The following is a 14,357-nucleotide window of genomic DNA, read 5'->3' as shown; positions in this document are numbered from 1 at the left end:
CCAAATGGTGAAGGGCACAGATTTTTTTCCATGCGAGGGTGATGCGGAACACACACACGTGAACACCCACACAACCATACAAACACAAACACGCACACACACCACAGACAGAAGGCAGTGAAGACATCACACCCTCCCACTAAGTGCTCCGAGCCTTCATAACACAATCGCCATGCCGTGTGCTCATAGAGAAGCAGCTCAAAGCTCTTATCCTTTGCCTAAAAACAGTTTTTCTTTTTATCCAGTAGTGAAGGTTGCTTGGTTTGAAAAGAGAGCATTCTCACAAGTGTTTAATCAAGTATGTTTTAGGAGAAAGAAAACACCAGAGGTTTTTCAGAACCTTGACTGCGTTAAAATTGCTAATAACATTATCATGTTTAACGAAAATGAGAATGTATTTATTTTTTCAAATTAGGAATGTGCTGATCGATTATGTATATACATTATATAAATATATATATATACATATATATATATATATATATATATATATATATATAATGTAGGGCTGCAACTAACGATTAATTTGATAATCGATTAATCTGTCGATTATTACTTCGATTAATCGATTAATAATCGGATAAAAAAACTTTTTTTTTTCTTGTTTTTGCTCATGTTTACAATGTAAACTAAAACATAATTCCCTGGAAACAGTAGAACTGTGAGGGCTAAAACCAAAGGATGTAAATGAGTATGTGTCCTGCGAAAAAACGTCCGACCGGAACTCTCTAATAACTAAAGTTCATTGGGTGAATAATGTAAACTCACCACACCGGTATGTTTTAGCGCTTTCGTGGCGAGTTTACTGACCGAGATAAGTAAGAATTTTACACTACTTTATATTAGAAATGGCAACAGCGGAGGATGAATGTCCCATAACAAGAAGATAGAGAAAAAGAAGAAGCTTATCGACTACAGACTACAAAGGCGGACGCGCGCAATTTTTCAGGATTTGTGCAGATCCGAAATACAGATCAGCAGGTACCAGAAGGTAAGAAAAGTTGTTTTTGCATAATATTGCGAAACAAAACGCCGGGAAATATGTCTTACCTTATACACACACCATAATAATACTCCTATGTTGAAGCACAGTACAATCCATCAAGCGGTGCGGCTTCATAGCTTACCAGAGTCCTACTAAAACATTTTGATGGATTTTTGAGCGCCGTATGTAATATTTTATACTTTCAATTAGAGATGTCCGATAATGGCTTTTTGCCGATATCCAATATTCCGATATTGTCCAACTCTTTAATTACCGATACCGATATCAACTGATATATGCAGTCGTGGAATTAGCACATTATTATGCCTAATTTGGATAGGAAGATAATGTACTTTTTAAAAAAATTATAAAATAAGATGAATAAATTAAAAACATTTTCTTGAATAAAAAAGAAAGTAAAACAATATAAAAACTGTTACATAGAAACTAGTAATTAATGAAAATTAGTAAAATTAACTGTTAAAGGTTAGTACTATTATTAGTGGACCAGCAGCACGCACAATCATGTGTGCTTACGGACTGTATCCCTTGCAGACTGTATTGATATATATTGATATATAATGTAGGAACCAGAATATTAATAACAGAAAGAAACAACCCTTTTGTGTAAATGAGTGTGAATGGGGGAGGGAGGTATTTTGGGTTGGTGCACTAATTGCCGGTAGTAAGTCGGGACACGTTTCCAGTGAGGGTTGGACTCCGCCAAGGCTGCCCTTTGTCACCGATTCTGTTCATAACTTTTATGGACAGAATTTCTAGGCGCAGTCAAGGCGTTGAGGGGATCTGGTTTGGTGGCTGCAGGATTAGGTCTCTGCTTTTTGCAGATGATGTGGTCCTGATGGCTTCATCTGGCCAGGATCTTCAGCTCTCACTGGATCGGTTCGCAGCTGAGTGTGAAGCGACTGGGATGAGAATCAGCACCTCCAAGTCCGAGTCCATGGTTCTCGCCCGGAAAAGGGTGGAGTGCCATCTCCGGGTTGGGGAGGAGATCTTGCCCCAAGTGGAGGAGTTCAAGTACCTCGGAGTCTTGTTCACGAGTGGGGGAAGAGTGGATCGTGAGATCGACAGGCGGATCGGTGCGGCGTCTTCAGTAATGCGGACGCTGTATCGATCCGTTGTGGTGAAGAAGGAGCTGAGCCGGAAGGCAAAGCTCTCAATTTACCGGTCGATCTACGTTCCCATCCTCACCTATGGTCATGAGCTTTGGGTTATGACCGAAAGGACAAGATCACGGGTACAAGCGGCCGAAATGAGTTTCCTCCGCCGGGTGGCGGGGCTCTCCCTTAGAGATAGGGTGAGAAGCTCTGCCATCCGGGAGGAGCTCAAAGTAAAGCCGCTGCTCCTCCACATCGAGAGGAGCCAGATGAGGTGGTTCGGGCATCTGGTCAGGATGCCACCCGAACGCCTCCCTAGGGAGGTGTTTAGGGCACGTCCCACCGGTAGGAGGCCGCGGGGAAGACCCAGGACACGTTGGGAAGACTATGTCTCCCGGCTGGCCTGGGAACGCATCGGGGTCCCACAGGAAGAGCTGGACGAAGTGGCTGGGGAGAGGGAAGTCTGGGCTTCCCTGCTTAAGCTGCTGCCCCCGCGACCCGACCTCGGATAAGCGGAAGAAGATAGATGGATGGATGGATGGATGGCACTAATTGTAAGTGTATCTTGTGTTTTTTATGTTGATTTAATAAAAAATAAAAATAAAAAAAACGATACCGATAATAAAAAAAAACGATACTGATCATTTCCGATATTACATTTTAAAGCATTTATCGGCCGATATTATCGGACATCTCTACTTTCAATGGAACATATTACATTTTGGTGTTGTTTACTTGAGTCATATTGCAGTCTACACGTATCTCTTATGTGTGACTGCCATCATATTGCAGATAATACTTATCTTTTATGTGTGACTGCCATCTACTGGTCACACTTATCATTTCACCATGTACCAAATAAAATAGCTTCGAGGTCAGTAAGCACAACCAAAATTATTCCGTACCTTAGGCGCACCGGGTTATAAGGCGCACTGTCGAGTTTTGACAAAATGAAAGGATTTTAAGTGCGACTTATAGTCCGAAAAATACGATGTTCATGTTTTTAACAAGAACTAGAGGAAATACCGATACTAGAGTGATTAGGTCCATGTTTTTATTTCCTTAAAAACATTTTTTTTATTGTTTTTGCTCATGTTTACAATGTAAACTAAAAAATAATTCCCTGGCAACAGTAGAACTGTGAGGGCTAAAATCAAAAGATTGTAAATGAGTACGTGTCCCGCGAAAAAACGTCCGACCGGAACTCTCTAATAACTAAAGTTCATTGGGTGAATAATGTAAACTCACCACACTGGTATGTTTTAGCGCTTTCGTGGCGAGTTTACTGACCGATATAAGTAAGAATTTTACACTACTTTATATTAGAAATGGCAACATCGGAGGATGAATGTCTCATAACAAGAAGATAGAGAAAAAGAAGAAGCTTATCGACTACGGACTACAAAGGCGGACGCACGCAATTTTTCAGGATTTGTGCAGATCCGAAATACAGATCAGCAGGTACCAGAAGGTAAGAAAAGTTGCTTTTGCATAATATTGCAAAACAAAACGCCGGATAATATGACTTACCTTATACACACACCATAATAATACTCCTATGTTGAAGTTGTTCATAACTTACCAAAGTCGTACTAAAACATTTTGATAGATTTTTGAGCGCCGTGTGTGATGTTCTACATTTTCAATGGAATATATACAATTTTGGTGTTGTTTACTTGAGTCATATTGCCATCATAGTGTAGCCGACACTTATCTCTTATGTTTGACTGCCATCTACTGGTCACACTTATCATTACACCATGTATCAAATAAAATAGCTTCGAGGTGGGTAAGCTCAACCAAACTTAATTAGACGCACCGGGTTATAAGGCGCACTGTCTAATTTTGAGGGGGAAAAAAGGATTTTAAGTGTGCCTTATAGTCCGGAAAATACGGTGAGTTAACTTGTGAGCTGTGGTGTATGTATGGCATATATTTGGGCCGTGCTTTTTCACATACGTTGTTGGCCACGGGCAGCAAGGCCAGGTTTTGCTGCACCTCATCACTGTTGAGGCTCAGACCCATGTACTCTCCCAGCTCCTCCAGGTTAGGGTACAAGCCTGAACAGAAAGGATTAGAATGTTGACACAATCATTACATTCATAAAAATAAAAAAAATATTGTTGCAGTTGGAGACACTTGAGCAATATTTACCACATTTAACTTTTCAAAGACATTGACAGGAATGAACGGTACATTGTCAGTTTATATAAGGGAACTCCACTACTAGAATGTCGTTTCAAAAAACAGCATAATCTTGATTAGGGTCAAAATAATTAATTTTATTCCATTTCATAATAATTAATGGGTTTTTTTTCCATGTACTGTGTATTTTTAAATAGTTAAAAAAAAAAATCACTTGTAGTATTGAACAATGATCATCAGAAATAGGTTTATTTTTTATGTTGAAGAAAATACGTTGATGAATGCGGTTTTAAAATGCCATACATCAACTTGCATAGGGCAAGTTCCTTTTGCCTGCCAGTAAAACTAACTCCTCCCACACTTCCTCTTCATTCCTCCTCTTTCGTTATTATCCCTTTGAGTCCCAACACAACAGCCAGGGCCGGTATCCATGGCAACCCTTCAGCTAGTAGACGTTTAAAAACAACAAAAGAAAGCCCAAATCTCACGAGAAAGAGTGAAAGGAGAGAAGTTAGACACATTTCGGTCTTTTCTACTCGCTGACTTGATGAGGATGATAGTAAAAAAAACAGATTACATGATGCTATTTTTGATGCAATCACAACAAACATTTGCAGAGTAGAACACAAGAGAAGTGTTTATCAGAGCTATGGTGGAACCTGTAAGGCACGGGAAGCCAAAGAAAAAGCTTAGGTCAGGACATTTGAATATGGAGTTTCGCTTGTCTCCTTGAACCTAAAACATTGCCCACGGAAATCCGACTTTATTTATCCGAAAGCACGTTGTCCTTGGTTGTCTGGTTGCACAGTGGCCGATCGTAAGAGACTACACAGCGTTATATCAACCAGATGGTCATCCCCAGCGCTACAGTAGGTGTCTCACCAGAGACAAGGTGATCATAAAAGCCGACTTTCATGCTAACCATCATTTATCCATTCCATAGTCAAATTCCACATACAGTGGGGCAAAAAAGTATTTAGTCAGCCACCGATTGTGCAAGTTCTCCCACTTAAAATGATGACAGAGGTCTTTAATTTTCATCATAGGTACACTTCAACTGTGAGAGACAGAATGTGAAAAAGAAATCCAGGAATTCACATTGTAGGAATTTTTAAGAATTTATTTGTAAATTATGGTGGAAAATAAGTATTTGGTCACTTCAAACAAGGAAGATCTCTGGCTCTCAGAGACCTGTAACTTCTTCTTTAAGAAGCTCTTCTGTCCTCCACTCGTTACCTGTATTAATGGCATCTGTTTGAACTCGTTATCTGTATAAAAGACACCTGTCCACAGCCTCAAACAGTCAGACTCCAAACTCCACTATGGCCAAGACCAAAGAGCTGTCGAAGGACACCAGGAAAAGAATTGTAGACCTGCACCAGACTGTGAAGAGTGAATCTACAATAGGCAAGCAGCTTGGTGTGAAAAAAATCAACTGTGGGAGCAATTATCAGAAAATGTAAGACATACAAGACCACTGATAATCTCCCTCGATCTGGGGCTCCACGCAAGATCTCATCCCGTGGGGTCAAAATGATCATGAGAACGGTGAGCAAAAATCCCAGAACCACACGGGGGGACCTGGTGAATGACCTGCAGAGAGCTGGGACCAAAGTAACAAAGGTTACCATCAGTAACACACTACGCCGACAGGGATTCAAATCCTGCTTAAGCCAGTGCATGTCCAGGCCCGTCTGAAGTTTGCCAGAGAGCACACGGATGATACAGCAAAGGATTGGGAGAATGTCATGTGGTCAGATGAAACCAAAATAGAACTTTTTGGTATAAACTCAACTCGTCGTGTTTGGAGGAAGAAGAATACTGAGTTGCATCCCAAGAACACCACACCTACTGTGAAGCATGGGGGTGGAAACATCATGCTTTGGGGCTGTTTTTCTGCTAAGGGGACAGGCCGACTGATCTGTGTTAAGGAAAGAATGAATGGGGCCATGTATCGTGAGATTTTGAGCCAAAACCTCCTTCCATCAGTGAGAGCTTTGAAGATGAAACGTGGCTGGGTCTTCCTGCATGACAATGATTCCAAACACACCGCCCGGGCAATGAAGGAGTGGCTCCGTAAGAAGCATTTGAAAGTCCTGGAGTGGCCTAGCCAGTCTCCAGACCTCAACCCCATAGAAAATCTGTGGAGGGAGTTGAAAATCCGTGTTGCTCGGCGACAGCCCCAAAACATCACTGCTCTCGAGAATATCTGCATGGAGGAATGGGCCAAAATACCAGCTACTGTGTGTGCAAACCTGGTAAAGACCTATTGTAATCGTTTGACCTCTGTTATTGCCAACAAAGGTTATATTACAAAGTATTGAGTTGAATTTTTGTTATTGACCAAATACTTATTTTCCACCATAATTTACAAATAAATTATTTAAAAATCCTACAATGTGAATTCCTGGATTTTTTTTCACATTCTGTCTCTCACAGTTGAAGTGTACCTATGATGAAAATTACAGACCTCTGTCATCATTTTAAGTGGGAGAACTTGCACAATTGGTGGCTGACTAAATACTTTTTTGCCCCACTGTAAGTGCTTTAAATTCTTTTTTTCCACTAAAATTGTATTTTCCCTCTCCTGTTGAGAAGAATTGTTGCATAATTTTAGACAATTGTGGTCAGATCTGTACATTACAATATTTTGGATTTTGTAAACAAATAATTAGTGTTCCCTGTCGCCAGCTTTATGGTGTATCCTAATTCAGTGGTCCTCAACCACCGGGCCGCAATCCGGTACTGGTCCGTGGATCGATTGGTACCGGGCCGCACAAGAAATAAAAAAAATTTAAAAAAAGTATATATATATATATACAGTCAAGAAAATAAGTATTTGAACACCCTGCTATTTTGCAAGTTCTCCCACTTCGAAATCATGGAGGGGTCTGAAATTTTCACGGTAGGTGCATGTCCACTGTATGAGAGATAACCTAAAAAGAAAAATTCAGAAATCACAATCTATGATTTTTTAACAATTTATTCGTGTGATACAGCTGAAAATAAGTATTTGAACACCTGTCTATAGCTTGAACCAGCACATGTTAAGGCCTGTCTTAAGTTTGACAATGACCATTTGGATGATCCAGAGGAGTCATGGGAGAAAGTTTTGTGGACAGATGAGACCAAAATTGACCTTTTTGGTCATAATTCCACTCTGCGTGTTTGGAGAAAGAAGAATGATGCGTAGCATCCCAAGAACACCATCCCTACTGTGAAGCATGGGGGTGGTAGCATCATGCTTTGGGGGTGTTTTTCTGCTCATGGGACAGGACGACTGTACTGTATTAAGGAGAGGATGACTGCAGCCATGTATTGTGAGATTTTGGCCAAAAACCTCCTTCCCACAGTCAGATCATTGAAGATGAGTCGTGGCTGGATCTTCCAACATGACAATGACCCAAAGCACACAGCCACGAAAACTAAGAAGTGGCTTCGTAACAACCATATCAAGGTTCTGGAGTGGCCTAGCCAGTCTCCAGACCTAAATCCAATTGAAAATCTTTGGAGGGAGCTGAAAGTCTGTGTTACTCAGCGGCAGCCCAGAAACCTGACTGATCTAGAGAAGATCTGTGTGGAGGAGTAGGCCAAAATCCCTCCTGCAGTCTGTGCAAACCTGGTGAAGAACTACAGGAAACGTTTGACCTCTGTAATTGCAAACAAAGGCTACTCTACCAAATATTAATGTTGGTGTTCAAATACTTATTTTCAGCTGTATCACACAAATAAATTGTTAAAAAATCATAGATTGTGATTTCCGGATTTTTCTTTTTAGGTTATCTCTCATACAGTGGATATGCACCTGCCATGAAAATTTCAGACCCCTCCATGATTTCTAAGTGGGAGAACTTGCAAAATAGCAGGGTGTTCAAATACTTATTTTCTTGACTGTATATATATATATATATATATATATATTCCGATATTGGCCAAACCCTTAATTACCGATACCGATATCAACTGAACCGATACCGATATATACAGTCGTAGAATTAACACATCATTATGCCTAATTTCGACAACCATGTATGGTGAAGATAAGGTCCTTTAAAAAAAAAAATTAAAAAAAAAAAAAGATAAATAAATAAAAAATATTTTCTTGAATAAAAAAGAAAGTAAAACAATATAAAAACTGTTACATAGAAACTAGTAATTAATGAACATTTGTAAAATTAACTGTTAAAGGTTAGTACTATTAGTGGGCCAGCAGCACGCACAATCATGTGTGCTTACGGACTGTATCCCTTGCAGACTGTATTGATATATATTGATATATAATGTAGGAACCAGAATATTAATAACAAAAAAAAACAACCCTTTTGTGTGAATGAGTGTAAATAGGGGAGGGAGGTTTTATGGGTTGGTGTACTAATTGTAAGTGTATCTTGTGTTTTTTATGTTGATTTAATTTTAAAAATTAAAAATTAAAAAAATTAAAATAAACGATACCGATAATAAAAAAAACGATATCGATCATTTCCGATATTACATTCTAAAGCATTTATCGGACATCTCTAATTAAAACACCATAAAAAAAACACAAGATACACTTACAATTAGTGCACCAACCCAAAAAACCTCCCTCCCCTCATTCACACAAAAGGATTGTTTCTTTCTGTTATTAATATTCCTGGTTTCTACATTATATATCAATATATATCAATACAGTCTGCAGGGATACAGTCCGTAAGCACACATGATTGTATTTCTTTTATGACAAAAAAAATAAATTAAAAAAATACCCCCTTCCCCCGGTCCGTGGGACAAATTTTCAAGCGTTGACCGGCCCGCATTTACAAAAAGGTTGGGGACCACTATCTTAATTGGTCTTTTCTGCAGCACTGTTAAGAGAATGAAATGTACTTTTCCAAACCACCCAATCTTTATATGCAGTAACTACGGTATGGGGTGATTTTTGGACTTTGCTCCTTTGTGTCTTGTCAACTAACTTTCATTGTGCAGGCAACTGATCAATGACAATAAAAGGCCTGATAAAGAACAGAACAGTATTAATAAAAGTAAATAGACAGGGATGGGCGATATGGCCTCAAATCAATATTGCGACAGCCTCTTGCAATCACAATTTAAATCACAATGTATTATTTGACATTTAAATGATTTGAAAACAAGTTATTTGGCTACTGACATACACAGTAATGTCTTGTTTTCATTTACAGTTTATTTAGATCAGTGGTTCTTAACCTGGGTTTGATCGAACCCTAGGGGTTCGGTGAGTCGGGCTCAGGGGTTCGGCGGAGGTCAAGACACACCCGACTCATCGTGTAAATAAAAACTTCTCCCTATCGGCGTGTTACGGATACGGCAACAGCAGAAGTCAGACTGATTTGCAGGTGTGTGATTTGTTGTGAGTTTATGCACTGTGTTGGTTTTGTTGTTTGAACAAGGTGATGTTCATGCACGGTTCATTTTGTGCACCAGTAAAAAACATGGTAACACTTTAGTATGGGGAACATATTCACCATTAATTAGTAATAGTAACATATTGGCTCTTAACTAGTCATTATTAAGTACTTATTAATGCCTTATTCGGCATGGCCTTATTATAACCCGAATCCTCTAACCCTAACCAAATAACTCTAAATTAAGTCTTTGTTACTTAGAATATGTTCCCCTAGTGTCCAAAAAACTCTAAATTAAGTCTTTGTTACTTAGAATATGTTCCCCATACTAAAGTGTTACCAAAAACATAAAACTTTGTCTTGAATTATGAAACAAATATATATATATATTTTTCACTAAAGAAGGGTTCGGTGAATGCGCATATGAAACTGGTGGGGTTCGGTACCTCCAACAAGGTTAAGAACCAATGATTTAGACTGACCATGCGTCCTCTTTTCCCCGGACATGTCCTCTTTTGCGGGGCTGTCCGGGCGGGGTTTCTTAAATGCCTCAAATGTCCGGCACTTTGAGTCAGTGTTGTATGTATTTTCAATGTGCGTTCAGGGTTAAGAAGGGGTTAAAAACAAAACAAATCGTGAAGGTGTGCGCACGCAGCAACATTCGTGAGGGAGGGGCAGAGGCAGAGACAGAGAGAGCGGATTGATTGACATACTTGCCAACCCTCCCGATTTTCCCGGGAGACTCCCGAATTTCAGTGCCCCTCCCGATAATCTCCCGGGGCAACCATTCTCCCGAATTTCTCCCGATTTCCATCCAGACAACAATATTGGGGGCGTGCCTTAAAGGCACTGTCTTTGCGTGGCGGCCCAGTCACATAATATCTAAAGCTATTCACACACACAAGAATGCAATCCATACTTGGTCAACAGCCATACAGGTGAGGGTGGCCGTATAAACAACTTTAACACTGTTACAAATATGCGCCACACTGTGAACCCACACCAAACAAGAATGACAAACACATTTTGGGAGAACATCCGCACCGTAACACAACATAAACACAACAGAACAAATACCCAGAACCCCTTGCAGCACTAACTCTTCCGGGACGCTACAATATACATACCCTGCTACCGCCCCCCCCCCCCCCACCTCATGTATACATATATATATATATATATATATATATATATATATATATATATACACAATCAGAATCAGAAATACTTTATTAAACCCCGAGGGGAAATTAAAATTTAGAGGTTATTTTGAATATTTCTACCTCTACACTTTTTTTTCCAAAACTGTGAATGTTACAGAATATAAGTGTGACTTATTTTGTTATACTGTCAAGCAGTGTTGGCGTTAACGCACTTTTTGTGTCTTTTTAACGCATTGAAATCAGAAAGGAAGATTTTTTTTTTTTTACCATTTGCGGCCCACAGCTAATGTTTTAAAGGTCCACGGCACATTCTAAAAATACTATTAAAATACTATTAAAATAAACAAAAACATAACAAAAGTGAAATAAAAAAGCTTAAAAGTTGAAATGTAATTTAGAAAAAGTTGCAATGTTGACTAATAAACAAAGCTGTTTTTTTTCTTTCAAACTGCCATTGCTCAAAACATAATATTGAATCAAAATCAATGTTATTATGAATTATTGACCTATCCAAGGTTCCCATTACTTCACATGAAATATTCCACTTTGAAAAATATTTTTGGTGGAAGATTTTGCATATTTTGTGTTTTTGCCATAAAAAAACATAGTTTTGTTTGACAAAAAAGGGCGGAAAACAAACAAACAAAAAAACAGCATAAAAAAAACTAAAACATTTTGAAATGAGGAATAGATCTGAAGTTGATGTAGACTCCAGAGATTTAAGCGTTAAATATAAAATGTATGTATGCCCTGGCACACCATTATCATCATTTCATGACCCAAGCAAAACACTTTTTACACTTTTATACTGAAATAAATACAACTTATTCAATAAAAACATAGACAAAACTACCAGCAGCGGTAAAGTTCAGATCCATGAAGGAAAGAAGAAAGTGAATGAATGTTTATAACTGAATACATTTACATATGTATACAAATTTGTCTTCTTTTTTTATTATTTCTTTTAACGAATTAAGTAACGTTTATGACAACCTTTTTCCAAAACACAACATAGAATGTGAGATATAACAGGACAATGCATACGTTTATCATTTGTTTTCAAAACGCTTACAAAAAAGTGGGACCCCAAATATTTATTGTGGGACCCCATTTTTATGACTTGATGGGGTTGGACCCCATTTTGAAAATTCCTAGCGCCAACACTGCTGTCTGAACAGAGGAGAAAAAATGCTTTATTTAAATAAATATATTATTTATAAAGCAAGTTCGAGTATCATTGGCACATTTTCACCTAGTCGCGGCCTTGGCGTGCTGCCCGCCTTGGCACGCATATATGTATCCTCTTTTTGGGATTTCGCAATATGGTCAGCCTAGTTTATTTGTTTTGTGTAGCTATTTATATTGTTCTCTGTCTAGACCAGGGGTCGGCAACCCGCGGCTCTTTGATCACTCTGATGCGGCTCAGCTGTATACTTGCCGACCCCCCCGACTTTCCCGGAAAACTTCCGGATTTCAGTGCCTCTCGCCGAAAACTCCCCGGATAAATATTCTCCGAATTTCACCCTTACAATAATTATAAGGGCGTGCCATGATGGTACAGCATTTAGCACCCGCTACAATCTGTATTAACAGCGTGCCAGCCCAGCCTCTTGCTATATGCATCTTCTGCTTACACATGTAAGTGACAGCAAGGCATACTTGGTCAACAGCCACACAGGTTACACTGACGGTGGCCAAATAAAACAACTTTAAGACTCTTACTAATAATGGGCCACACTTTGAACCAAAACCAAACAAGAATGACAAACACATTTCAGGAGAACATCTGCAACTTAACACAACATAAACACAACAGCAAAAATACCCAGAATCCCATGCAGCCCTGACTCATCCGGGCTACATTATACACCCCTGCTACCACCAACACCCCCCCCCCCCCCCCACCCCCCTCTGTGCGTTGAGGTGGGCGGGGTTTGGTAGCGGGGGTGTATAATGTAGCCCGTAAGAGTTAGGGCTGCATGGGATTCTGGGTATTTGTTCTGTTGTGTTTATGTTGTGTTACGGTGCAGATGTTCTCCCAAAATGTGTTTGTCATTCTTGTTTGGTGTGGGTTCACAGTGTGGCGCATTATTAGTAAGAGTGTTAAAGTTATTTATACCGCCACCGTCAGTGTAACCTGTGTGGTTGTTGACCAAGTATGCCTTGCTGTCACTTACGTGAGCAAGCAGAAGTCCCATACAACGTGTAGCTGGTTGTAGTGGCTGCTAAATGCTGTACCATCATGGCACGTTCGAGAGAACAGATGCCCTGAAATTCGTAGTATGTCGGAAAAATCGGGAGGGTTGACAAGTATGACGCTGTCAAGCGCCATTCATATAAAACTCGCGGGCCGCACTAACATTCAATTTTCATATTAAGGTGTGGGCCGCGTGTCTGAGACCCTTAGTTTATACATAGCACAAAGCAAAAAAAAAACTTTGTATGCTGTGTTATTTCATTTTAAATTTCAAAAGATTTTTGTGGCTCCCATTGTTTTCTTTAATTTGTGAAACTGGTCAAAATGGCTCTTTGACTGGTAAAGGTTGCCGACCCCTGGTCTAGACTCTTGTTATTTTACTTGCTCATTTCTTGTTCATAGCTGGTGACTGCACTACGCAGCACTTATTCTTCTGTTGTTTCGCTACTTTTCATTCAAGCGAGCCCAGCGGTTATCATGGCTTTGTGTCTTCTGCTGCTATCTGTTTCGCATGTAAATCTATCTTTATTCGTTGCATGGTTCAATGCACATCAACAGTAGTGGGACTCATTTCTGGGAGGGATGAGTCTGCCTACAGAAATGAAGTGGAGCGGCTGACTGGGTGGTTCAGGGTCCTGGTCCTTAACACCACCAAGACGAAGGAGCTGATCATGGATTTCCGGAAGAAAAAAACAATAAACATCCAACCACTGTACATCAATGGGGACTATGTGGAAAGGGTCTCTGACTTCAGGTTCCTGGGGATCCAGATCGAGGAAGACCTGTATGAACACCTCAGGGACCATCAAAAAGGCACAGCAGAGACTTTACTTTCTGAGACTCCTCAAAAAGAACAACCTGTCACAAAAACTGCTTGTGTCCTATCGCTGCTCAATAGAGAGTGTGCTGACATACTGCAAGTGTGTATGGTATGCCAGCTGCACGGCGGCAGAGAGAAATGCACTTCAGAGGGTCATAAAAACTGCCATGAAGATCACTGGCTGCTCTCTCCCCTCCCTAGATGAACTGTACAGTGCCAGGTGCTTCAAAAAGGCCCAAAACATCATAAGGGACCCTTCTCGCCCTGGACATAAACTTTTTGAACTGCTGCCCTCGGGCAGGAGATACAGGACAATAAAATGCCGGACAAACAAGACTTAAGAACACTTTTTACCCGAGAGCAATAGTGTCGCTGAACACAAGACGACAATAATGACTGTGCATGTGAGCTGTGTGCTTGCTATTTTTATGTATTTTATGTTTTCTTATCTATTTACCGCATTTTTCGTAGTATAACTCGCACCGGAGGATAAGTCGCACTGGCCGAAAATGCATAATAAAGAAGGAAAAAAACATATATAAGTCGCACTAGAGTATAAGTCGCAGTTT

The 14,357-nt window shown here is 39.9% G+C and overlaps 1 protein-coding gene across 1 annotated transcript in view; it reads right to left on the bottom strand.

The window, feature by feature from the left end:
- sdcbp2 (syndecan binding protein (syntenin) 2) overlaps window positions 1-14,357 on the bottom strand; it is a 67,931-nt gene that overhangs the window by 21,420 nt on the left and 32,154 nt on the right. Inside the window, exon 4 of the mRNA XM_061924895.1 lies at window positions 4,060-4,160. Within this exon, the coding sequence (XP_061780879.1) occupies window positions 4,060-4,160 (101 nt within the window). The remainder of the gene's footprint in view (window positions 1-4,059; window positions 4,161-14,357) is intronic.

This window comes from Nerophis lumbriciformis, linkage group LG01, assembly GCF_033978685.3.
Source record: "Nerophis lumbriciformis linkage group LG01, RoL_Nlum_v2.1, whole genome shotgun sequence".
Lineage (NCBI taxonomy): Eukaryota > Metazoa > Chordata > Actinopteri > Syngnathiformes > Syngnathidae > Nerophis > Nerophis lumbriciformis.
Note: the sequence above shows the minus strand (reverse complement) of the source record. Positions and strands in the feature narration are given on the sequence as shown.